General features: G+C 38.3%; 1 protein-coding gene across 4 annotated transcripts in view; it reads right to left on the reverse strand.

Annotated features, from left to right (window-relative positions):
* LOC121416014 (serine incorporator 5-like) overlaps nt 1-26153 on the reverse strand; it is a 35197-nt gene extending 9044 nt beyond the window's left edge. For 3 of the 4 annotated variants that reach the window (XM_041609444.1, XM_041609447.1, XM_041609445.1), the window contains exons 1-8: nt 26002-26153; nt 24195-24353; nt 21964-22142; nt 19992-20168; nt 19141-19181; nt 18075-18251; nt 614-709; nt 35-209 (exon numbers count right to left, since the gene is read on the reverse strand). In XM_041609444.1, coding sequence (XP_041465378.1) covers nt 35-209; nt 614-709; nt 18075-18251; nt 19141-19181; nt 19992-20168; nt 21964-22142; nt 24195-24353; nt 26002-26040 — 1043 coding nt within the window. In that variant the 5' untranslated portion in view covers nt 26041-26153. Of the gene's footprint in view, nt 1-34; nt 210-613; nt 710-18074; nt 18252-19140; nt 19182-19991; nt 20169-21963; nt 22143-24194; nt 24354-25376; nt 25582-26001 lie in introns of those variants that run through there. The other variant, XM_041609446.1, reaches the window with a different exon arrangement.
* Nucleotides 26154-26563: the final 410 nt, after the last annotated feature.

Genomic DNA, 26563 nt, shown 5'->3' on the forward strand with positions numbered 1-26563 from the left:
GTTAAGATATTACTATTAGAGATCTCTGGCTTACCAGGCATACAACACCATGCCGAGGAGAAGAATAGTTGCTATAGCTCCACTCAGTAGCTCTCCATACGAAGTATCAACAAAGATAGACGATGCAAAGCTATTTGGAGAGCATAAGACCAACGTTGTATTGTAGATCGGTGTATTGGTTGTCTCATTGACGCCAATTTGTGTTACATCTAAAAAGAAAGATATTGTTTGTATTACTTATCTTAATGAGGATATGCAGTTAGATTTTTAGCGTATCTTGTCATATTATGTTAGCACTATCTTCTATTTTTTACCTAAATTAGTACTGACAATTTCTTGAGACCAGTAGATTCATTCCCCTTTTCATTTGTAGATGAAAAGTGAGTAAGTGACATTAATAAAAAAAATGCAACGAAATTCAAGATGAAAATTGTTATAAAGCTAGCATGATTACAAAATTGAAATGTGTTAAGATCAATCGTTTATTCCTACACCAAATAAATCATCATGCTGGATAATGTACGATCATGCTAACCCATAAAAAGGTTAAATGAAAAACAAAACAAAATTTTAGGTATGAAAAATAATAATAAAAAAACACTGAATAACTTACTTTCCATTGGTGGTTCAATGACAATTGCTGAGAATGTTAGATACATGACATAAGCTGAGACTATGGACGCTTGTAGTAAGCTGGCCCTTGGATGATCTAGTGATAATAAAAAAAACATATAGTACATGTACAAATTATCAAACAGTAATTGACTTGTTGAATGGATGAATAAACTTGACATAAAGAATGCATGTAAGTGAAATTATTAGTTGATTGTAAAAAAAGAAACAATAAAAAATGAAATACCCAAAGGTCATCAACCTCATCTGGGCTACTTCAAGTTTTAAAAATAGGCTATCATTTCACTTCCTGTACTTAAGCTTATGCGGTATTCATTCACAGGGCAAATAAGGTCCAATAAACTTTCTTATGTGTACATAAATGCAATTGTGAACAATAGAGTATCTTAAGCCCCTTTCACAATTGGTATTGCGACCGCTTACAACTGTTGCGATCGTACAAGAAATTGTGAAAGCCCCTTTACAGAAACCAAAGGGGTCAGTTTAAAAGGCTAAAGTGGAAATAAGGTTGTGAATATGCAGAGTTAAATCTAATAAACAAAAAACTGGAAATGCTACAGTGAGATAGAAAATAATACTATGGCATTTAAAGTTTGCAGTTTCAGTGAAATTTTGTTATGTGTTTCCTTCTGATTCCTTGTGCAATGAGTCAGCTCATGATGTCATCTCGTAAGTTTTTCTTCTGTACTTAATCCTACAATTTACAATTATTCAATTTGCTGCTCCAAGGACTTATGACCATCATTGCCAAAACTTTATTTTAAAATATTCTGTCCTGTACACATGTATAAAAAAAAATCGACTCTATACAGTGCGTATCAAAAAAAAGTTTACACTTTGAAGAAATCCTGTAAAATTATACATTTGTAATATCCTGAAGATTTTTCCACATTTTATCATTGGTACAGATCCATTTAAGCAAATGACGATATAACTATTGAAAAATATTTCCGCTTGAGTGAGCACCACTTATTTTTGAAAAGTTAGTGAAAAATGATTTGCGCAGAACTTTGAAATAGCTATGCGAATAAAAGTAAACCTTTATTATGAAGAACACGTATAATTTAGCAAGCAAAATTGGTTTGAAGATATCTTTGACCTCTTTTAACTTGTTTCCTTGCCCAATACACTTCGAAAAGTGCATTGCGCCCCGCCCAACTCCCCCACACACCAAGGCCATCAAGACGATATTTTATTTACACTGAGCTGTGATTTACATAATATGAATAAGGCTTGATTTTTGTGTTGTTAATCATTGTCAAGCTTGGGAGAAGTGTGGAGAAACAAGAATTATATGAAAAATTACATTTTAATAGTAAAAACTTAGTGAAAAAGTGCTGGAGATGTCTGATGTAAACTTTTGTTCAGATTTAGTTATGTCCTCAGATCAAGCTGGCACAAAAATGGTAAAAGTTGTGCTTACTAAGTGTTGAAATTTCAATTTGGGTGGCAAAATTTGTTTAAAAATGTTTGAATGTATCTGTTTTATCTTAATTGACTTAAAGCAGGGCTCGACACTAGCGGCGGTCCGACGGTCCCAGACCGGTAAAAATCGCTGTCGGGCCAGTAGATTTTCAGAAATTGGAAGATTTACTGGTCCGACATGACCAGTAAAAAATATCATTGTCGGGCCAGTAATTTTTCCAAAAATAGCAAGATTTAAGGGTCCGACATTACCAGTAATAAAAACAATTGTTGGGCCAATAACTTTTCCAGAAATGGTCAAATTCACAGCAAACCATTTCCCCCCGTGAAATTCTGGCATTCACACACAGAATACACACAGAATGAATCACACGTAAGTGTTACTAGAGTACTATACAGCATGCATACAGTGTACATGTAGTCTGCCACACAAACCACATGGTAAATTCTCCATTGGCCGCACGAACGAAGCCTGGCTAAACTCTGGCAGAAATCTCTCACATAACTGTCAAAATCCAAGGTTCATACTCATGAAAGGCTCTTATAATGTCCATATTTCCTAAAAATTGGAGCAACTCTGTCATTTGTAAGCAGTAAAAGGAGAAATTTTCACTTCTGTTTTGGTTCAAACAGATCGGGTTTCGGGTGATATCGTCTGAATACATAATAGCCCCACATATGCATTTATGTGTGTGTTGATACACTAATGGTATCTGACTTTCTTTCATTTAAAATAGCGAGAAAAGAAACTGATAAATTATTTATAATAGTTTTAGCTTTCTTCCTATCTTTCTTTCCTTCTTATAAATCTTTCTTTGTTTCTTCCCTCAATTTTTTTTGTTACTGTCTTTCTTTTTTAATTTCCCTTGTTTTCTTTAATTCATTTTTTCTTTCTATCCTTTTATAAAATATTTTCTCTATATTTCCTTTTTCTCTCTCTTTCTTTCTTTTGTTTTTGAGTCCATCCATCCTATATTCATCTCTTCTCTTCTTCCTTTCTTTCCTTCCTTCTTTTTACCCCTTTCTTCATTCTTTGTTTCTTCCATCCATCATTTATTTACCCTTTCTTTTTTTATTTCTTTTCTCAGCCCTTTCTTACATTCGTTCCTTTCTTCTATCTGTCTTGTTCTTTCCTTTTCCCCTTTATTAATTATATCATTTTACCTTTCCTTTCTTTTTTTTGACTGCTTGCTTCCTTTCTCTCCTTTATTTTTTCATTCCTTCCTTTCTTTGTCTCTCGGTCTTTCTTTTTTTCTTCCTTTCATCTATTCTTTTACCTTTTCTTTTTTTATAATTGCTTGCTTCTTCCCTTCCTTCCTTTATTTCATTCCTTCTATCTATCATTTTACCTTTCCTTCATTTCTTCCTTAATTCCTTCCTTCTTTCACTCCTTCCTTTCTTTCTTTTGTCTGTCTTTCCATCTCTCCTTTTACCCTTTCTTTTTTATTGCTTCTTCTTTCTTTCCTTTACTACTTTCTGGATTTGTTCTTTCTTTCTGTATTGCTTGCTTCATTTCCTTCCTTAATTTCTTTTTTTCTTTTCTTTCTTTCTTTCTTTCTTTCTTATATTTGTTCCTTCTTTATTCCTTCCTTTCCTTCTTTAGTTCTTACTTTTTTTCTTCCTTCACATCTATCCTTTCTTTACCTTTTTTTCTTCCTTCCTTTCTTTTATTCTTTCTTTCTTTTCCTTCCTTCCTTCCTTCCTTCCTTCCTTTCTTTTATTCTTTCTTTCTTTTCCCTCCTTCCTTCCTTCCTTCCTTTCTTTCTTTCTTTCTTTCTGTCTTTCTTCGTTTCTGTCTTGCTTTCTTTTTGTCCTTCATTTTCCTTCATTTTTTTTTGGGGGGGGGGGGTAACGAAAGGCTAGAAAAATAAACTTGTGCCTTTTCTTAATGTTTTCTTTATTTTTTGGGACCAGTAGATTTTAGGTTCGGACCAGTAAAAATTTGAAAAACTGGGTATCTACTGGTCCGACATGAATAGGTTGGACCAGTAGAAAAAATGGGTTAGTGTGGAGCCCTGCTTAAAGTGCAAGGGAAATGTAGGAAAAATGTATCGAAGGGTAAGTTTGATTTCGCCCTTTCCCCTTGACTCTGCCATGTCTGCGTGAAAACTAGCATTTCTGCGCAAACAGATTTCTGCGAGCTTTACAAAAATGGACAGTGCTCACTCAAGTGTAACATTCTGTTAAAACTTTTACTTTCATTGGATAGATGAGACCCTAACCCAAAATTATATATGAAAAAATTACCCACATGTTATATATTTTTTTAATTCCCAGAGCTTTTTCAAAGTGTAAACTTTTTTTTGATACGCACTGTATAATAATAACGCCACGTTTCTATCCTATAGTCAAGACACATGTTTTCACAAGAAAGTGCATGATCTCAAGTACATGCCAAGACATGTAGGTTTGTTTCTTGCTTATGTACAAGGAAATAATCAGTTTCACTCTGATGTGAAAAAATGTCGAACTTGTGAATGAATGCCAAATTAATTAATGGACATAGAATCAATTCCTTGCTGGTCATAGGTTATGTGACTCTTTGTGTGATTGAACCTGCATCTGGGTGGCGTGACTTTAATAGAGTCATGCTTGAAAAACAACTAGAACATGTAATAACGTGTAATCTGATTGATGGATACATGGTAGTGTGTATCCCATGTGCATCTGACCAATGTGGTGATGCCTTTATATACCGCACGCAACTGAAATTTAAGTGCGACTTTACAGTAAGTCACACTTAAACCTTTGTGAAACACGCTCCAGGTCTGTATTTCAAAATGGGATAAGCCCGTCAGTCATAAGGACCATAAGTCATAATACTAACTGGTCATAAGGACCGCTGGTCATAACGTGTAAAATCCTATACCCAAAAGCTCGCTAGTCATAATAGGCAAAAGGGGTCGCTAGTCATAAGGTCATAAGGACCATGGGTCATAAGGTCCGATTTTCATAATGCAAGATAAGGGTTGCTATTCATAATGGACCATAAGGGTAATTGATCATAAGGATCGCCAGTCATAATCAACAATGAGGGTCGGAATTCATAATACTAGATGAGGGTCGCTAGTCATAAAAAGGAAGAGGCTACATTGATCATAAGGGTCGCCAGTCATAATAGGGGATGAGGGTCGCCAGTCATAATGGTAGAAGGGGTTCGCCAGTCATAATAATGGATGAGGGTCGCCAGTCATAATAATGGATGAGGGTCGCCAGTCATAATAGGAGAAGGGGTTCGCCAGTCATAATGATAGATGAGGGTCGCCAGTCATAATAGTAGAAGGGGTTCGCTAGTCATAATGGTAGATAAGGGTCGCTATTCATAATAGTAGAAAGGGTTCGCCAGTCATAATGATAGATGAGGGTCGCCAGTCATAATAGTGGATGAGGGTCGCTATTCATAATAGTAGAAGGGGTTCGCCAGTCATAATAATGGATGAGGGTCGCTAGTCATAATAATAGATGAGGTTCGCCAGTCATAATAGTGGATGAGGGTCGCTATTCATAATAGTAGCAGGGGTTCGCCAGTCATAATGATAGATGAGGGTCGCCAGTCATAATAGTAGAAGGGGTTCGCCAGTCATAATGGTAGATGAGGGTCCCTATTCATAATAGTAGAAAGGGTTCGCCAGTCATAATGATAGATGAGGGTCTCCAGTCATAATAGTAGAAGGGGTTCGCCAGTCATAATAGTAGATGGGGTTCGCCAGTCATAATACTGGATGAGGGTCGCCAGTCATAATAGTAGAAGGGGTTCGCCAGTCATAATAATGGGTGAGGGTCGCTATTCATAATAATGGATGAGGGTCGCCAGTCATAATAGTGGAAGAGGGTCGCCAGTCATAATAGTAGAAGGGGTTCGCCAGTCATAATAATGGATGAGGGTCGTCAGTCATAATAATGGATGAGGGTCGCCAGTCATAACAATGGATGAGGGTCGCCAGTCATAATGGTAGAAGGGGTTCGCCAGTCATAATAGTGGATGAAGGTCGCTATTCATAATAGAACAAAGGGCTCGCCAGTCATAATAATGGATGAGGGTCGCCAGTCATAATAGTAGAAGGGGTTCGCCAGTCATAATGGTAGATAAGGGTCGCTATTCATAATAGTAGAAAGGGTTCGCCAGTCATAATAGTGGATGAGGGTCGCTATTCATAATAGTAGAAGGGGTTCGCCAGTCATAATAATGGATGAGGGTCGCTAGTCATAATAATAGATGAGGTTCGCCAGTCATAATAGTGGATGAGGGTCGCTATTCATAATAGTAGAAAGGGTTCGCCAGTCATAATGATAGATGAGGGTCGCCAGTCATAATAGTGGATGAGGGTCGCTATTCATAATAGTAGAAGGGGTTCGCCAGTCATAATAATGGATGAGGGTCGCTAGTCATAATAATAGATGAGGGTCGCCAGTCATAATAGTAGAAGGGGTTCACCAGTCATAATGGTAGATAAGGGTCGCTATTCATAATAGTAGAAAGGGTTCGCCAGTCATAATGATAGATGAGGGTCGCCAGTCATAATAGCAGAAGGGGTTCGCCAGTCATAATGGTAGATGAGGGTCGCTATTCATAATAGTAGAAAGGGTTCGCCAGTCATAATGATAGATGAGGGTCGCCAGTCATAATAGTGGATGAGGGTCGCTATTCATAATAGTAGAAGGGGTTCGCCAGTCATAATGGTAGATAAGGGTCGCTATTCATAATAGTAGAAAGGGTTCGCCAGTCATAATGATAGATGAGGGTCGCTATTCATAATAGTAGAAAGGGTTCGCCAGTCATAATGATAGATGAGGGTCGCCAGTCATAATAGTGGATGAGGGTCGCTATTCATAATAGTAGCAGGGGTTCGCCAGTCATAATGATAGATGAGGGTCGCCAGTCATAATAGTAGAAGGGGTTCGCCAGTCATAATGGTAGATGAGGGTCCCTATTCATAATAGTAGAAAGGGTTCGCCAGTCATAATGATAGATGAGGGTCTCCAGTCATAATAGTAGAAGGGGTTCGCCAGTCATAATAGTAGATGGGGTTCGCCAGTCATAATACTGGATGAGGGTCGCCAGTCATAATAGTAGAAGGGGTTCGCCAGTCATAATAATGGGTGAGGGTCGCTATTCATAATAATGGATGAGGGTCGCCAGTCATAATAGTGGAAGAGGGTCGCCAGTCATAATAGTAGAAGGGGTTCGCCAGTCATAATAATGGATGAGGGTCGTCAGTCATAATAATGGATGAGGGTCGCCAGTCATAACAATGGATGAGGGTCGCCAGTCATAATGGTAGAAGGGGTTCGCCAGTCATAATAGTGGATGAAGGTCGCTATTCATAATAGAACAAAGGGTTCGCCAGTCATAATAATGGATGAGGGTCGCCAGTCATAATAGTAGAAGGGGTTCGCCAGTCATAATGGTAGATAAGGGTCGCTATTCATAATAGTAGAAAGTGTTCGCCAGTCATAATGATAGATGAGGGTCGCCAGTCATAATAGCAGAAGGGGTTCGCCAGTCATAATGGTAGATGAGGGTCGCTATTCATAATAGTAGAAAGGGTTCGCCAGTCATAATGATAGATGAGGGTCGCCAGTCATAATAGTGGATGAGGGTCGCTATTCATAATAGTAGAAGGGGTTCGCCAGTCATAATAATGGATGAGGGTCGCTAGTCATAATAATAGATGAGGTTCGCCAGTCATAATAGTGGATGAGGGTCGCTATTCATAATAGTAGAAAGGGTTCGCCAGTCATAATGATAGATGAGGGTCGCCAGTCATAATAGTGGATGAGGGTCGCTATTCATAATAGTAGAAGGGGTTCGCCAGTCATAATAATGGATGAGGGTCGCTAGTCATAATAATAGATGAGGGTCGCCAGTCATAATAGTAGAAGGGGTTCACCAGTCATAATGGTAGATAAGGGTCGCTATTCATAATAGTAGAAAGGGTTCGCCAGTCATAATGATAGATGAGGGTCGCCAGTCATAATAGCAGAAGGGGTTCGCCAGTCATAATGGTAGATGAGGGTCGCTATTCATAATAGTAGAAAGGGTTCGCCAGTCATAATGATAGATGAGGGTCGCCAGTCATAATAGTGGATGAGGGTCGCTATTCATAATAGTAGAAGGGGTTCGCCAGTCATAATGGTAGATAAGGGTCGCTATTCATAATAGTAGAAAGGGTTCGCCAGTCATAACGATAGATGAGGGTCGCTATTCATAATAGTAGAAAGGGTTCGCCAGTCATAATGATAGATGAGGGTCGCCAGTCATAATAGTGGATGAGGGTCGCTATTCATAATAGTAGAAGGGGTTCGCCAGTCATAATAATGGATGAGGGTCGCTAGTCATAATAATAGATGAGGGTCGCCAGTCATAATAGTAGAAGGGGTTCGCCAGTCATAATGGTAGATAAGGGTCGCTATTCATAATAGTAGAAAGGGTTCGCCAGTCATAATGATAGATGAGGGTCGCCAGTCATAATAGCAGAAGGGGTTCGCCAGTCATAATGGTAGATGAGGGTCGCTATTCATAATAGTAGAAAGGGTTCGCCAGTCATAATGATAGATGAGGGTCGCCAGTCATAATAGTGGATGAGGGTCGCTAGTCATAATAATAGATGAGGTTCGCCAGTCATAATAATGGGTGAGGGTCGCTATTCATAATAATGGATGAGGGTCGCCAGTCATAATAGTGGAAGAGGGTCGCCAGTCATAATAGTAGAAGGGGTTCGCCAGTCATAATAGTGGATGAGGGTCGCTATTCATAATAGTAGCAGGGGTTCGCCAGTCATAATAAAAAATGAGGATCGCCAGTCATAATAGTAGAAGGGGTTCGCCAGTCATAATGGTAGATGAGGGTCCCTATTCATAATAGTAGAAAGGGTTCGCCAGTCATAATGATAGATGAGGGTCGCCAGTCATAATAGTAGAAGGGGTTCGCCAGTCATAATAATGGATGAGGGTCGCCAGTCATAATAGTAGAAGGGGTTCGCCAGTCATAATAATGGGTGAGGGTCGCTATTCATAATAATGGATGAGGGTCGCCAGTCATAATAGTGGAAGAGGGTCGCTAGTCATAATAGTAGATAGGGTTCGCCAGCCATAATAATGGATGAGGGTCGCTATTCATAATTATGGATGAGGGTCGCCAGTCATAATAGTGGAAGAGGGTCGCCAGTCATAATAGTAGAAGGGGTTCGCCAGTCATAATGATAGATGAGGGTCGCCAGTCATAATAGTGGATGAGGGTCGCTATTCATAATAGTAGAAGGGGTTCGCCAGTCATAACAATGGATGAGGGTCGCTAGTCATAATAATAGATGAGGTTCGCCAGTCATAATAGTGGATGAGGGTCGCTATTCATAATAGTAGCAGGGGTTCGCCAGTCATAATGATAGATGAGGGTCGCCAGTCATAATAGTAGAAGGGGTTCGCCAGTCATAATGGTAGATGAGGGTCCCTATTCATAATAGTAGAAAGGGTTCGCCAGTCATAATGATAGATGAGGGTCGCCAGTCATAATAGTAGAAGGGGTTCGCCAGTCATAATAATGGATGAGGGTCGTCAGTCATAATAATGGATGAGGGTCGCCAGTCATAACAATGGATGAGGGTCGCCAGTCATAATGGTAGAAGGGGTTCGCCAGTCATAATAGTGGATGAAGGTCGCTATTCATAATAGAACAAAGGGTTCGCCAGTCATAATAATGGATGAGGGTCGCCAGTCATAATAGTAGAAGGGGTTCGCCAGTCATAATGGTAGATAAGGGTCGCTATTCATAATAGTAGAAAGGGTTCGCCAGTCATAATAATAGATGAGGGTCGCAAGTCATAATAATGGATGAGGGTCGCCAGATATAATAGGATTTATTTATTGGAAACATTTCTTAATAACTTTGGCGCAATCTCAAAATGTATCACTGCAAGGAAAAGACTCCCTGCAGATTATTCAAATCCAAACGTTAACATATATATATCTCAATTAATTATGATATCAAATTATTTGGGATAAGATGAGATAGGCCTATCCAGCCATAATGATTATGCATTCTCCTTTGGCGACTTGCTGTTTTGAAATTGACTGCGGTATGGTTTCGAATTGGGATGGGGGACTCGGGTTAGGTAAGTTCGAAATGTTTGTGTGTGTTTGTGGGGGGGGGGGGTTAACATTGTACTGGTTTATTGAAAAGGACGGCAAGGGGAGGGATTGAGCCTCTCATGGTCCCGGTTTCCTGGGTCAGTCAGAATATCAAGGAAAAGTAATATTACATTTCAAGATATTGAAGGTCAAGTCGCAAGAAAAATGTTGACTTAACGTTAAAAATTTCTTATAGATTTATTTATTTAATCATTTATTAAAACATCTTTATACAGGATAAAATGTTCAAATAAAACACTGTTTTTCAACACGGTCCTGTTACATCAAGAATATGAAATAACAATAAAAATGCATACAAACTTAATTAAGTTAAAATACTGAATATGCTTAATTTAAAATAAAAGTTGCAAAAAATAGAGAGAGCAGGAAGAGAAATAGTGTGGTTTAGTATATGGCAGAAGTAGAGAGAGAGAGAGAAAGAGAGAGAGAGAGGGGAAAGAAAGGAGTACAACAGCATAATACAGAATTAACTAGACAGTTAAGTATACAATAAAATATGGATAAAAGGTCAGTCTACTGTTAATTTAAAAATACTTGTTTTTGTACGACCTCTTGAAATGTAGGAGGTTAGAAATATTCTGGAGTTCATTTGACAAGGAGTTCCATGTCTTTATTGCACTAAATTTAAAGGATTGCTTGAAACTTTCAATATTTGGCTTATAGGTAATACAGCATTCAGTGAATCAGCATTACGTGTATCCATGTCTATCAGTAAATAGTTCAATATCATTACAGAGTCTAATAGGGGCAAGTCCATATATACATTGGTAGAAGCTAAAATACATAAAAAAATCCCTCCTTGTATCAAAAGATTGTCACAATTTCAGTTAAATCTGTACAACTAATAGAAAATCATATTCTTTCATTACAATACGTGCCGCTCGCCTTTGCAGTCTATTAAGTTCCCTGTTTTTCAATGAACAATTACCCCAAACGGAACGAGCATGATCTATACATGACTGATTATTTTTTTCAATAAAGTATTATGTAAGTCTGGTTTAAGAGTTTTACTTAAATGTCGTAAAGCATTTAACTTATTGATCTACATAGATGTTTGACATGAACATTTCATATGAGATTATTATTAACTTCAACACCTAAATATCTTACAGAATTAACTTGTTTGAGTTGCCATTAAGCTTTATATAAAATTTTCCTTTGTTTTTTTAATAACGAGTTGAAATAAGCATAATACTTATTCTAGTAACATTGATCTTTAAACAATTGTTTATATACCACTTATCAATTTCATGTAAACATACCTGTAAATCGCATTGAATTGTTATGTAGTATTTTATGTAGTATGTATTTAAGTTCCTGTTATCCTTTCAGTCATTCACATTCACTTGTTTACAAACTCCCCCAATGTCATCTAAGAATCCAAAAACCCCAATGCCATTTAAATCCTAAACCTTGACCATTAATGACCAACCTCCAGTGATGTCAGCTAACTTCAAGGAAGAAGTAGGACTCACACTTCCAGCCCGAGTCACTTGCACAGAGCATCACCACACCCCTTATACCAGAGAAAGTTTGATAGACAGTTACCTATAGACCAATCAGAACAAGTTAACATCCCCCACCTTGAATTGTTACACCCCAAAACTAATGATATAAATAAGACTGCTTGATTATTGAAGAATAGAATACAGAAGAATACTAGACCCACGCTCATCCAGATAGAGAATCGGAAATGTACACAATTACATAATCAGCAAAAATATTACAAACATGCAGCAGCACTGGCGTAAATCCCGGGGGATGGGGATATACCCCCCCCCCTTCAAGGAGGGGGAGATGGCCCGAACAAACACCCCCACACACACACACACATACACACACTTTCTACGAAAGAAATGAAAAAAGTATCACAAGAGATAATTGTTCTATTGGTGAAAATTCTTCCTAAAATACCGCTAAACAAATAAAACAATATTATTTAATCATAAAATGCAAATAAAGAGCCAGTTCACCATTTCCAAACGAAATACTTATGTCATTGAAGAGAAACCCCGGTTTCTTCAAATTCATCAATGTTGGGTCTTTGGGAAGGGATTAAGATGGAATGTCAAAAAAATTGAAACATATAATAAATCCATTAAACCATCATCATGATGGGATAAAAAAAGATAATATTGGAAGGGTTGCCGTATGGACACACAGTGGCGTAACTAAGGGGGGCATGGGGGGCAGGCCCCCCCCCCTCCAATCAGCTGAACAAAAAAACAAACGGGGAAAATGAGAAAAGAGGGAGAATGGAAGAGAAACGTAGCGGTGAAGAGGAAAATATTATTCATTATAATGTTATATTATATGATAATTGTTACATTACATAAGAAACATTGTAATCATACCTTTATGAAACATAATTTGCCCAGGGCCTACGTCTTCATTGTTCCTGGTGCTCGCATTGTCTGTTTCACGAGATATATAATCCTGTTGTACTAAAACATCCCGTTTTCAAGTCAATATAAACCAAATATGTTTCCTAGCACTTGAGTTATCACTGTTTTATTTAGTGACATAGCTTCTTTTTCATGACTCAAAAAGTGATTGCCCCATGTTAAGGTCTTCGTATCTATGAAACATTTCCTTCCATTGTTACGTTCGCTTTAGTGGATTGGTGAGATATGACAGCTCTTCATGAATTTCTAAAATCTGTCTTTAAAATATCCGTTCTCCTAATCTGAATAACAAAAAAATTCAGCTCTCGCTCGCATGATTTGGTTAATGAAATACGTATATGGTCCTAGTTAATTCCTACAAAGAAACCTTAGAATGCCCCACTATAGGTCTATATTATTTAAATTTTCAGCTCGCGCTTCGCGCTCGCAATATTTGTCAGATGCGTTTGATAATCAAAATTGCAATGACTGCAAAAAGTGTTTCATGTGTTCAGATGTAATTCTAATAAATCAGAAAGCGCTTAGCACTTGCATAAGATGACTATGGTGAGATATGCATACTCTAAGTGGATTCCTAAAATATATTTCTTAAAATCTCGCTGTTTGTGGTCTAATTGTGGTCAGTATAACCATGATAACTGGCAATCACTCAGTGATTCAAATATTTTGCTGGCGCCCCCCCCCCATGCCGTGACCCACGGTACGCCACTGTGAAAGTTATCAAACCATTGTCCTCATCCACTATTATGACTGGCGACCCTCATCCATTATTATGACTGGCGAACCCTTTCTACTATTATGACTGGCGACCCTCATCCATTATTATGACTGGCGAACCCCTTCTACTATTATGACTGGCGACCCTCATCCATTACTATGAATAGCGACCCTCATCCATTATAATGACTGGCGAACCCCTTCTACTATTATGACTGGCGACCCTCATCCATTATTATGACTGGCGAACCCCTTCTACTATTATGACTGGCGACCCTCATCCATTACTATGAATAGCGACCCTCATCCATTATAATGACTGGCGAACCCCTTCTACTATTATGACTGGCGACCCTCATCCATTATTATGACTGGCGAACCCCTTCTACTATTATGACTGGCGACCCTCATCCACTATTATGACTGGCGATCCCCATCCATTATTATGAATAGCGACACTCATCCATTATTATGACTGGCGAACCTCATCCATTATTATGAATAGCGACCCTCATCCATTATTATGACTGGCGAACCCTTTCTACTATTATGACTGGCGACCCTCATCCATTACTATGAACAGCGACCCTCATCCATTATTATGACTGGCGAACCCCTTCTACTATTATGACTGGCGATCCCCATCTATTATTATGACTGGCGAACCCCTTCTACTATTATGACTGGCGACCCTCATCCATTATTATGACTGGCGATCCCCATCCATTATTATGAATAGCGACCCTCATCCATTATTATGACTGGCGAACCCCTTCTACTATTATGACTGGCGACCCTCATCCATTATTATGAATGGCGACCCTCATCCATTATTATGACTGGCGAACCCTTTCTACTATTATGACTGGCGACCCTCATCCATTACTATGAATAGCGACCCTCATCCATTATTATGACTGGCGAACCCCTTCTACTATTATGACTGGCGACCCTCATCCATTATTATGACTGGCGAACCCCTTCTACTATTATGACTGGCGACCCTCATCCATTATTATGACTGGCGAACCCCTTCTACTATTATGACTGGCGACCCTCATCCATTATTATGACTGGCGAATCCCTTCTACTATTATGACTGGCGATCCCCATCCATTATTATGAATAGCGACACTCATCCATTATTATGACTGGCGAACCTCATCCATTATTATGAATAGCGACCCTCATCCATTATTATGACTGGCGAACCCTTTCTACTATTATGACTGGCGACCCTCATCCATTATTATGACTGGCGAACCCCTTCTACTATTATGACTGGCGACCCTCATCCATTATTATGACTGGCGAACCCCTTCTACTATTATGACTGGCGACCCTCATCCATTATTATGACTGGCGAACCCCTTCTACTATTATGACTGGCGACCCTCATCCATTATTATGACTGGCGAACCCCTTCTACTATTATGACTGGCGACCCTCATCCATTATTATGACTGGCGACCCTCATCCATTATTATGACTGGCGAACCCCTTCTACTATTATGACTGGCGACCCTCATCCATTATTATGACTGGCGAACCCCTTCTACTATTATGACTGGCGACCCTCATCCACTATTATGACTGGCGATCCCCATCCATTATTATGAATAGCGACCCTCATCCATTATTATGACTGGCGACCCTCATCCATTATTATGAATAGCGACCCTCATCCATTATTATGACTGGCGAACCCCTTCTACTATCATGACTGGCGACCCTCATCCACTATTATGACTGGCGATCCCCATCCATTATTATGAATAGCGACCCTCATCCGTTATTATGACTGGCGACCCTTATCCATTATTATGAATAGCGACCCTCATCTATTATTATGACTGGCGAACCCCTTCTACTATTATGACTGGCGACCCTCATCCATTATTATGACTGGCGAACCCCTTCTACTATTATGACTGGTGACCCTCATCCACTATTATGACTGGCGATCCCCATCCATTATTATGAATAGCGACCCTCATCCATTATTATGACTGGCGACCCTCATCCATTATTATGAATAGCGACCCTCATCCATTATTATGTCTGGCGACCCTCATCCATTATTATGACTGGCGAACCCCTTCTACTATTATGACTGGCGATCCCCATCCATTATTATGAATAGCGACCCTCATCCATTATTATTACTGGCGACCCTCATCCATTATTATGAATAGCGACCCTCATCCATTATTATGAATAGCGACCCTCATCCATTATTATGACTGGCGAACCCTTTCTACTATTATGACTGGCGACCCTCATCCACTATTATGACTGGTGACCCTCATCCATTATTATGACTGGCGAACCCCTTCTACTTTTATGACTGGCGACCCTCATCCATTATTATGACTGGCGAACCCCTTCTACTATTATGACTGGCGACCCTCATCCATTATTATGACTGGCGAACCCCTTCTACTATTATGACTGGCGACCCTCATCCATTATTATGACTGGCGAACCCCTTCTACTATTATGACTGGCGACCCTCATCCATTATTATGACTGGCGAACCCCTTCTACTATTATGACTGGCGACCCTCATCCATTATTATGACTGGCGAACCCCTTCTACTATTATGACTGGCGACCCTCATCCATTATTATGACTGGCGAACCCCTTCTATTATTATGACTGGCGACCCTCATCCACTATTATGACTGGCGATCCCCATCCATTATTATGAATAGCGACCCTCATCCATTATTATGACTGGCGACCCTCATCCATTATTATGAATAGCGACCCTCATCCATTATTATGACTGGCGAACCCCTTCTACTATTATGACTGGCGACCCTCATCCACTATTATGACTGGCGATCCCCATCCATTATTATGAATAGCGACCCTCATCCATTATTATGACTGGCGACCCTCATCCATTATTATGAATAGCGACCCTCATCCATTATTATGACTGGCGAACCCCTTCTACTATTATGACTGGCGACCCTCATCCACTATTATGACTGGCGATCCCCATCCATTATTATGAATAGCGACCCTCATCCGTTATTATGACTGGCGACCCTTATCCATTATTATGAATAGCGACCCTCATCTATTATTATGACTGGCGAACCCCTTCTACTATTATGACTGGCGACCCTCATCCATTATTATGACTGGCGAACCCCTTCTACTATTATGACTGGTGACCCTCATCCACTATTATGACTGGCGATCCCCATCCATTATTATGAATAGCGACCCTCATCCATTATTATGACTGGCGACCCTCATCCATTATTATGACTGGCGACCCTCATCCATTATTATGACTGGCGAACCCCTTCTACTATTATGACTGGCGACCCTCATCCATTATTATGACTGGCGAACCCCTTCTACTATTATGATTGGCGACCCTCATCCATTATTATGACTGGCGAACCCCTTCTACTATTATGACTGGCGACCCTCATCCACTATTATGACTGGCGATCCCCATCCATTACTATGAATCGCGACCCTCATCCATTATTATGACTGGCGAACCCCGTCTACTATTATGACTTGCGACCCTCATCCATTATTATGACTGGCGAACCCCTTCTACTATTATGACTGGCGACCCTCATCCATTACTATGAATAGCGACCCTCATCCATTATTATGACTGGCGAACCCCTTCTACTATTATGACTGGCGACCCTCATCCATTATTATGACTGGCGAACCCCTTCTACTATTATGACTGGCGACCCTCATCCATTATTATGACTGGCGAACCCCTTCTACTATTATGACTGGCGACCCTCATCCACTATTATGACTGGCGAACCCCTTCTACTATTATGACTGGCGACCCTCATCCACTATTATGACTGGCGATCCCTATCCATTATTATGAATAGCGACCCTCATCCATTATTATGAATAGCAACCCTCATTCATTGTTATGAATAGCAACCCTCATTCATTATTATGACTGGCGAACCCTTTCTACTATTATGACTGGCGACCCTCATCCACTATTATGACTGGCGACCCTCATCCATTATTATGACTGGCGACCCTCATCCACTATTATGACTGGCGACCCTCATCCATTATTATGACTGGCGACCCTCATCCATTATTATGACTGGCGAACCCCTTCTACTATTATGACTGGCGACCCTCATCGATTATTATGACTGGCGAACCCCTTCTACTATTATGACTGGCGACCCTCATCCATTATTATGACTGGCGAACCCCTTCTACTATTATGACTGGCGACCCTCATCCACTATTATGAATGGCGACCCTTATGATCAACGAACCTTTTTCCTCCTTATGACTGGCGACCCTCTTCCTTTATTATGACTAGCGACCCTCATGTTTGATTATGAATGGCGACCCCCATCGTTGATTATGACTAGCGACCTCTATGAACAAAGCCCCTTATGAATAGCGACCCTTATGACTATTATGACTAGCGGTCCTTATAACTAGCGGGTATTATGACCAGTGGTCCTTATGACTGGCGGGTGGACCCCTTTCAAAATACTGTTAACCATAGTCTGATCTCAAACCTTTTCAATTCTTCTTATTCTTTATTATTATATATCCACACCTTAAAAACATTGCTTTAAGTGAACCCCCACCCTCATTTACATATAAATGCACACTTTGTTATATAAAGAATTTTTTAAATTTATATCAATTTAAAGTGTTGAATGGAAATGAAATAAAGAATTGAATCATAAGTTTTGTACTAATATCATACTTACTTCGTGGTACACATGGCAGGATGGTAAGAATGGTAATGATGGCACAGGCTGTGGCACTAAAACTGACATAGAGTGTATTCCTGAGACATGAGATGAATGGCTTGCCATACAACTCAATGGTAAAAACAGTTATCAGGATGGATACAGCGTAGAAGATCAAGATGAAGAATATCAATCCTGAAAGGAGAACATTTGGAAAATATGATCATTACTTTTCAATAACAATGTATGATTTGACGGATACAAAAAAAGCCTCATATATGTCAACAAGAAGAAATCAAATCTGCTGGCACTGACTTACTTCATTTAAAAATGAATCAAGTTCAAAGTCAAAAGTTAAATAGTCACAATGATCAAAGATTTCTTAGGAAAGTATTTCATCAAAGGTGACATGTTATTACATGTATGTCAATATATATGTAGTTCTTGATTTAAGAAGTTTTGATATACATATACTGATTTAGCCACCCTTAATACAATTATAACTAGCTGAAAAGTCAGACTGCATTTTTAAGTCCAAGGTATATAAAATTAATGGCAAAATTAATCTTTTTTAATACCTGAGAGTACTTTGGCGGGCTTTATTTTCCTAATTTTTATTGCTCAACCGTTTTTATTGTGTGGTCCCAGTAAAAAGTAGATTTTTGTAGATCAAGCCAGCGGATTTTTGTCGCGAATGTGCTGTCATTAACCAAAATCTGGGGGGGAGTAGGGGTAGCACTCCCCCCCCTCAACTCTGAGATGCATCAAAATATCCAAAGAACTTTGCTCTACAAGGGTTAACCAGACTGTTCTAGAACATAACCAGAACACCTACATGTAATCTACATGTATACCTACATCATAATAAGATCATATCATAGTTCAGTGGTTTGTCATCAGGAGACCTGCAGTCAAAACATTTTACACTGGCTTTGCACGAACATGTTCCAGTATACATGTAGTTACTACTGCTTATCTCATTTCTATTATATTTTCTAACAATAGCCTGCTTTTTATCTCATGATGTCTGCAGGTTTCATTATAATGCACTACCTCAATAGAAAGTTTGTAAACAACGGCTTACCTATATACCAACACACCGATCCCCCTTCATACTTCCTTGACCTGTCAGACAAACAATGTAAGATTATCGTGAATCAAAGGAAGTCAAATACTTCCACTCCTGTTATTAGCATATCACTTCCCCTCTAGAGCCTCATTCATACATTCATTTCAAAGTGGGTAAAAGAAATGATGTAAATATGCTAACAAAAAAGAGGGCAGAGCATCAAGGCTGTGTTGCAAACAAGTCACTAAACTGTGCCATCCAATGGTATAAGGCATAAGTGTGATGATACAAAATTGCAAATAATCCATATTTCACTGAATAATAGTATACATCAGTGTTTTGGGGTTTACTGTGCGATATCTGGACATAACTGTCAATTCATTTTGAGAGCCACATGTCATGAATACAATCCTACACCCATTCACACTTCCTGGGAGTGAAAAACAATCAAACATGTTACCCATGCCTTCCCATACCTACCTGTACATGTAACAGGGATTTTTCAGGTATCCAGTCATAATAGAATTGACTTTATGAATTAAGTTGTCAACTTTCAGCAATATTCCCTGATTTTTATTTGGCTAATGATAATGACTGGCATAAGTACATGTTTATATTTATTTTTTTGATATGGTATTAATTTCTCTCACTCGATTAGTTTTGCCAGAGCCTACAGACAAGATCAGTATGGTTCCACATTTCCAGGGTCAAAAGCAATACTAAAATCATCTTATCATAGCAATGTATGTGGGATCGCCTTCAAAGCCGATTAACACCTCATAAAATTGACATTCTTTTAAGTGCCCCCATCTGGAGTTCGTACAGTCTGCACTAAAACCAAGGTCATTAAGATCCTTTGGACTCACCAACTGCGGTTCCAGGAGGAAGCAAAGTCTATGAGAAGCCATAGCTGCATGATGATGAACAGACAAGCCCCTGTGAAGCCCACCACCAGTCCTGCTGTCAGAACCTCAGGAGGTGTGGGCACGAAAAATGCACCAACCCACAGCAATATCAAGAAAATGAACTTAAAGAACCAGAACCTGTTTCAAAGGAGATAACAAAAAAAATCTTTTCAATAAAAATTGAGACTATAGGAGAAAAAATGTTACATAATTGTATAAATTGGGCATATATGAATTTAAGGAAACCACACTTCAATGTATTTTACTTTAATAAAGGAATATGAAGACAGTGGCATCAGAGATCACATTCTTACAGTGCCTCTGATAAGTATTCAAATGGTACATTGATTACATTTCTAGGACCGCAAATCTCACATTTGTTTTCAAAACATTGTGCAAGGATGCACTTGCTTCACTTAATCAGGGTTCCCAGCTTTTCAAGAAAACAAATTCCCTGATGAAGTTTAAAAATTCCCTAATAATTATTTAAACCCATTCCCAGTTTCCCAAGTTTTGAAGTTGTTGCAGTGAATTACAAGCATTTTCAGTATAAAAACAATGATGTAAAACTACATAATTAGTACTACGGACCATAACCAGTCGTTCAATGGATTTTGTTTTGATACGCAACAAAATATAACAGTCTGATTGACTACCCTACTTTTGGGCTGATCAAAATTCCCTGATTTTTCTCTCATTTGAGGTTTTTAATCAAATTCCCTGATTTTAACGTGACTGGAAGAAAGTAAAATAATTTTCCCTGAATTCCCTGATGGGCTGGGAGCCCTGTATATGCTCAGAAAAGTGGGCAAATTAGACAATGAAATATAAATAGAATAAGTACATATATAAGTACACATTCTGTAATCTTGACACTTCTTCACATCTTATGTACATAGATCTGTTTTTATCATAGAGAGCACTCTGCTTCAATTTCAATTTTTATGTACACCGAACACTTTTTATTGAAGTGATGTTGAAAGAGCAAATTCACATTTTCATTCTTGAAAGGCCCACTCATAATATGCCGATTCAATGTGCAATGGAAGTAAACCACTAGCTTCATGTATTTTGTAGTTCTTTTATTTTAGAACAATGCTGATTAGTGAAGCTTGGCCATGAACCCTTCACGTACTTTGGGTATCCTTGGAATGCTAATGAGTCATATACATGTATAATTTAAAAGCAACATGTTTTATAATTATTAATAGATGATTTTCTCACAAATAAACATCAAATGTTTCCCTTCTATTGATAAATCTAATCTGTACGATTGATCTATCCTGGTAAACAAACTGGCAGCTCAAAGATTTCAAAATTTTACTTGAGACAGGGAAACAAGTAACCAGGGCCAAAATGTAAATAATTTTTAAGAAGTAACCCCTCTGGCAAAGAAAAGAAATCAGTTTTTTTCACATTAAATAAGTACATTTGCCATTATTGTAGCTTTAATGGGAGCCTTGATTGTGATTGGTTGCTAAACCCTGAGAGTAAGTTTGCATATTAATGGCAAAGTTAAAATAGTTGTAACTCACTATGAAACAGGCCCAAGATTAATGGTGTTCTTGAAAAAAGATGTGAATATACACCCCCACATGTTGTTGACATAGTATTGCAAACATTCAGGAAAGCTAGACATTTTACACTTTTGCAAGCCATGTTAAACAAACACATCTTCCTTGAACTTAAATTGAAAAAGTCTCCTTATATCATTTAGAAACACACTAAAACATCCATTTCCTAATTGTATTCTATGGCTGATCTGAAGAGAGAACACTTATAACTCTTTTATTTGATGAATTTAAACATTTGAAAAAACATCCTTTCTGATAACTTTTAAAATTTAAGGCAGATATTAATTGGATTGTTGCTAAAAAAAGAACAATTTTGGTAAAATTGATTTATCACAAACAGTTAAAGTCACATTATTTACCCATTGTGTATTTGTCCTCTGATGGATGAACTACTTCCGACACAGATGGTCAATACAGCTAAGACAAGGAAGAATGCTGCAAGGGAATAGTTTATACGGTATACTGCAACATATCCCATGAAACTGCTGCAGTTTGTCCCAGCGCCAACATTCTCACAGAAATCTACCAGCCATGGAGCCTGGAAGGAAAGGGGAAGGATGTCATTCGTGATCAATATTCCATTGATGATTCAGATTTCATTCTTATATGTCTATGGGTGAATTGTGTGCAACTTGGCTCATTACTAAATGTGACTACACCCATTCACTCAAAGACATGCACTTTAAACAAACAAAGAATGTCAACAGACCATTGATTACATGAAGGTATTTCCAACATAAATTATGATTCAAATTAATGCATGACTTTGTAAATAACCTGGAATATATATTGCTATCTATAAATCATTTGAAACAACATTTTTTTGTGTGTCTTTGTGTGTGTGAATACTATTTAGTAAAAACAGACAAACTTTGTTACAGTCTCAGTGTTATTTCTGGTGGATTTTTTCATTGGGATACGGTACATTGCATTTTCCTTTTCCAACATCAAGGACAGATAAATTTTGGCCTAATTGGTCGTTTTGGGTGGTCAATGACATACAAAGTATGTTAAAAGATGGTTTTAGATTGCAGACTATTAGCAAATATATAGTCTAATGATGGGATGACTGCAAATTTGTTTGCACATATTCCCAGTATTTCATAATGTTCTCAACAATGTTTTTTGTCTGTTGCCTACTGTTCAACACTTCAGCAATAATATACACTCCAAAGCAAGTGTATTCATGCGTTTCCTTGCAATTTCACATGCAATGGGATGGTGATGCAAACACCTTTGATCTCTTTCAGTAAAATCACTCCCCTGTTAATAATAATATCCAAAGTACATACATGTATAGAGACCTTTAAATGACTTGTGGTCTGTATGCACATTTCCTGACTCAAATCAAAGAGTTTGTTTATTCAAAGACAATAGAAAGTCATAGAGAGAGAGAGAGAGTGACACATACATGTATTATAGAGAGGAACAGATACATAGAGGGAGAGAGAGGTAGAGACAAATAACACAATGTTTGCTCCAAAGACTACATTTCACATTTCTTGTCAATTTTTCTCATTTGTAATGCATATAAGCAGTCCTACATAGGTACATGTAGCTTTGGGAGTTCAGCTGGGGGTCTGTGATCACCCTTTGACATATCAAGTCACTATTCCGAAACACATAAATACCACATAAAATTCACATTTTTATTTGAAGTCCGGTCCAACTTTTGAGACCTTATTCGCAATGTATGGGATAAGCAAAGAGATATCCCATGACTTTTCTTGAGAAAATGTCATGCCAAAATTGGCTCAGTTTTTAGACTTTATTAAAGGGGACTAGAGGATGAAAATAATATGATTTGAGCAGATAAAGAAAAATCAGACAAACAAAACAAAGAAAATTCGATCAAATTCGGACAAGGAATATATGTCATCTTAAAGATTTGCATTATTCCAGTGATACATTTCTAGGCATACATGTATATTCATGAATATTCAATGAGCAAACTGATGATGCCAAATCCCCACTTGTTATTACATATGTATTTATTATTTGAAATTAGGTTTATTCAATTTTTTTCTACCAATACGGATTGACAGATGATTAAGTGCATTAGATAATTCATTGCTAAAACTTATTTCATAACAAGGGAGACATATATCATTCACACATTATATGAAAATAAAAAAAATTATGAGTTCATGTCATAACATAAAAAAAAGGAAACTGGGGATGTGACATCCATCATAAGCCCAACTAACGAATATTCATGAAGGCATGCATATAACTGTTTTCACAAAATATTGCTAAACTTTAAAATTCAATTAGTTTGTTATATTAGATTTTGATATTTCCAGCATTTTGCTCTGTGAATTTTACTTCATTTATTTAGATATTAATATTTCCAGTCCGGAGTACCCCCTTTAAGTTAACAATATCATTATCAGTTTACAATTTCAAGAGAAGATGAAATCCTTTTTATTTACATGTAAATTGGTTACTGAATGGTCTGTAATGATTTTAATTGCAAAAATCAAATGAAAATAAAATTCAAATATAAAGGAAGTTTGTTTGATGGACAGTTTTAATTTGGGTTCTATAAGGGACAAGGGACAAGGGTAGTAAAAGTATGTATCTTAATTACCCGATGTAATGATTCTCTAATGGTTTCTGTAACCATGACTGCTGAAAGAATAGCTCCAATGAGATAATACAATATATACATCAGTCTTGTGCTGGTAGATTCTTTGATAGGTGGCAGACATGGCGATGAACATGATGAGTTCCCACAGCAACATGCTACCTGTTGTAATAAAAGATCACAACAAACTTTAACAATTATATTTATAATTACAAAAATCTTTACTTGCACTTGGCAAAAATTCTCTCAATTTCATACATTTTTAATAATATACAAGTTTGCACTACATGATTTATTTCATATCATTATGACCAATAATAATGCCTGACCAAATTCTGGAACCCCTAAGCAACGTTACATGTACATGAAATCCCCCCCCCCCTACATGAGCGATAATCTAACTGTTCTAAAAGGTGACATGAGCATAAAATAAAGGAAAAGAAAACATTCCTTCACATTTTATGTAAGGAAATATTCATCAAAGTAGATAACGCACTAATTAAGTTTATACATGTAGATCATACTATACTTGGTCAAATTTTATCAGTTTTTGGTATGAAAGATCAATATGGTGCCCCTAAGACTGAGAATAATTTGGTGCCCCCATGCTTAACATCAATTTGACCCCCACCCCCACCCAAAAAAGTATATCATCAAATTTGCAATCCTTCAAAAAAGATACGGTATACCCATGCTGCTATTTTTCTTCCATTTTATTCCTTCTTCTCCCCCCCCCCCCCCCGCCCTCTTTCCACTCCAAGATTGCCCCAGGAGCTCCCCAAAGAATATTTACAAGATGCATCATACTTCAAACTATTGTGAAGAATTTTGGTTTCTGCTTTTGATCAAATACATGTTGTAATATTAGATATTAATACATGAAATTAATAAATCTACTAGTTCCTCCATATTCGCTGCCGATTTCAAAACATCGCATGCGCATGCACAAGGGTCTGAGTTCGGACCCTCGCGCATGTGATGTTTTGTAATCGGCAGCAAATTATTTATACGTGTGAGGAACTCCATGTTGGCCCTAAATCACCAATTTTTAGGGTAACCGTAGGATGGATATGGAGTGAAATCAGGGCGTAAAGAAAGAAATTGAGCTTTTATTCTTTTTTTTAATGCCTTTTCTTCGCAATTTTTTTACAATGATTTGTATGCATTTGCTGCATTTTTTCCCACCTTTGCCATGTTTGCTACTCGGAGTACCCAAGCGATTTCACTACCTTGATGTTCGGGTAGGTGAAGCGTAGTGTAGCGGTAGTGAAGTGGAGTGGAGCCTGCACGAACATCACTTGAGGTATATCGAGGTAAGTGAATAATTTATTTATCCCCAATTAGGGGAGTGACAGAGCTACCAAGTCTCACGCATTATGCGTGAGACTCAAGCATTTTGGACTCTTGTTCATCCCCTCAAATCTTCTCTGTCTCACGCAACTAGTTTCACAGCCTATCCCCATATACATTGTACACAATGTCTGTGATCTCACTCAGATTCACAGAAAATCTCACGCATAGGCATAGCTGGTCTTTGAACTTGGCATCTCTGGAGTGACATAGGCCCTACGTAGGTAGTATTAAACTTCAGTCCCCTGACGCCAGATGCCTCCGGGCCAGGCTAAGTAATGACAAGTATGGGTAAATAAATACACGGTGAGCTCCTGGGCGCCGGCCCGCGAAGCGGGCCGGCGCTCCTAGCTCCTGGCCTGGGTTAAAGTAAAAGTTACCCAGTCCCAACGTTAACAATAACATTACCGTACCGGTACCGTACCGAAGTCGATGTCAATAATCTACAGATCAGCATTACCTGGCTACTACAACAGTTTCGATGATTATTTCTGTCCATTTTCGTTCACATTTCTCAATCCTAGTGTACGTTTTTTGTAACAATGCTAGAACGATGATCGACGCAAAGTCAGGCTCCGACAATCTACAATGTAGCTTAGCATGCACACTGCACTGTGCCCATCGATATGTCGCTAGCTAGCTCGCTCGATGGCCTTGTTTCCGTATATCAATGACAATGGAGCATCATCATCAGCTGGAGAATGAAAACAATGTGTTAGTCTCGAACTCGCAGGCCCCTGTCAATTTCATGAACAATGATCGACGCAAAAAAAAGTTAGACTGGAAAGGGGGGGGGGGCAAAATACCAAACGGAAAAAGGACCCTAGATTAAAGAAAGACCCCCCCAAAAAAATACAAAACAAAACAGTACAAAATTGAGCTCCGCGTCGCGCCCCCAAATTGATATAATCAATCAGAAGGAAAAAAATAATGCATTTTCATAGTTGAAAAAAATTGTTTGATTTTCACAGAAATGTTTTACCTAAATTTGCTTCAAAATTACATTTATACAAATTAAAAAA

Source organism: Lytechinus variegatus, chromosome 5, assembly GCF_018143015.1.
Source record: "Lytechinus variegatus isolate NC3 chromosome 5, Lvar_3.0, whole genome shotgun sequence".
NCBI classification, from domain to species: domain Eukaryota; kingdom Metazoa; phylum Echinodermata; class Echinoidea; order Temnopleuroida; family Toxopneustidae; genus Lytechinus; species Lytechinus variegatus.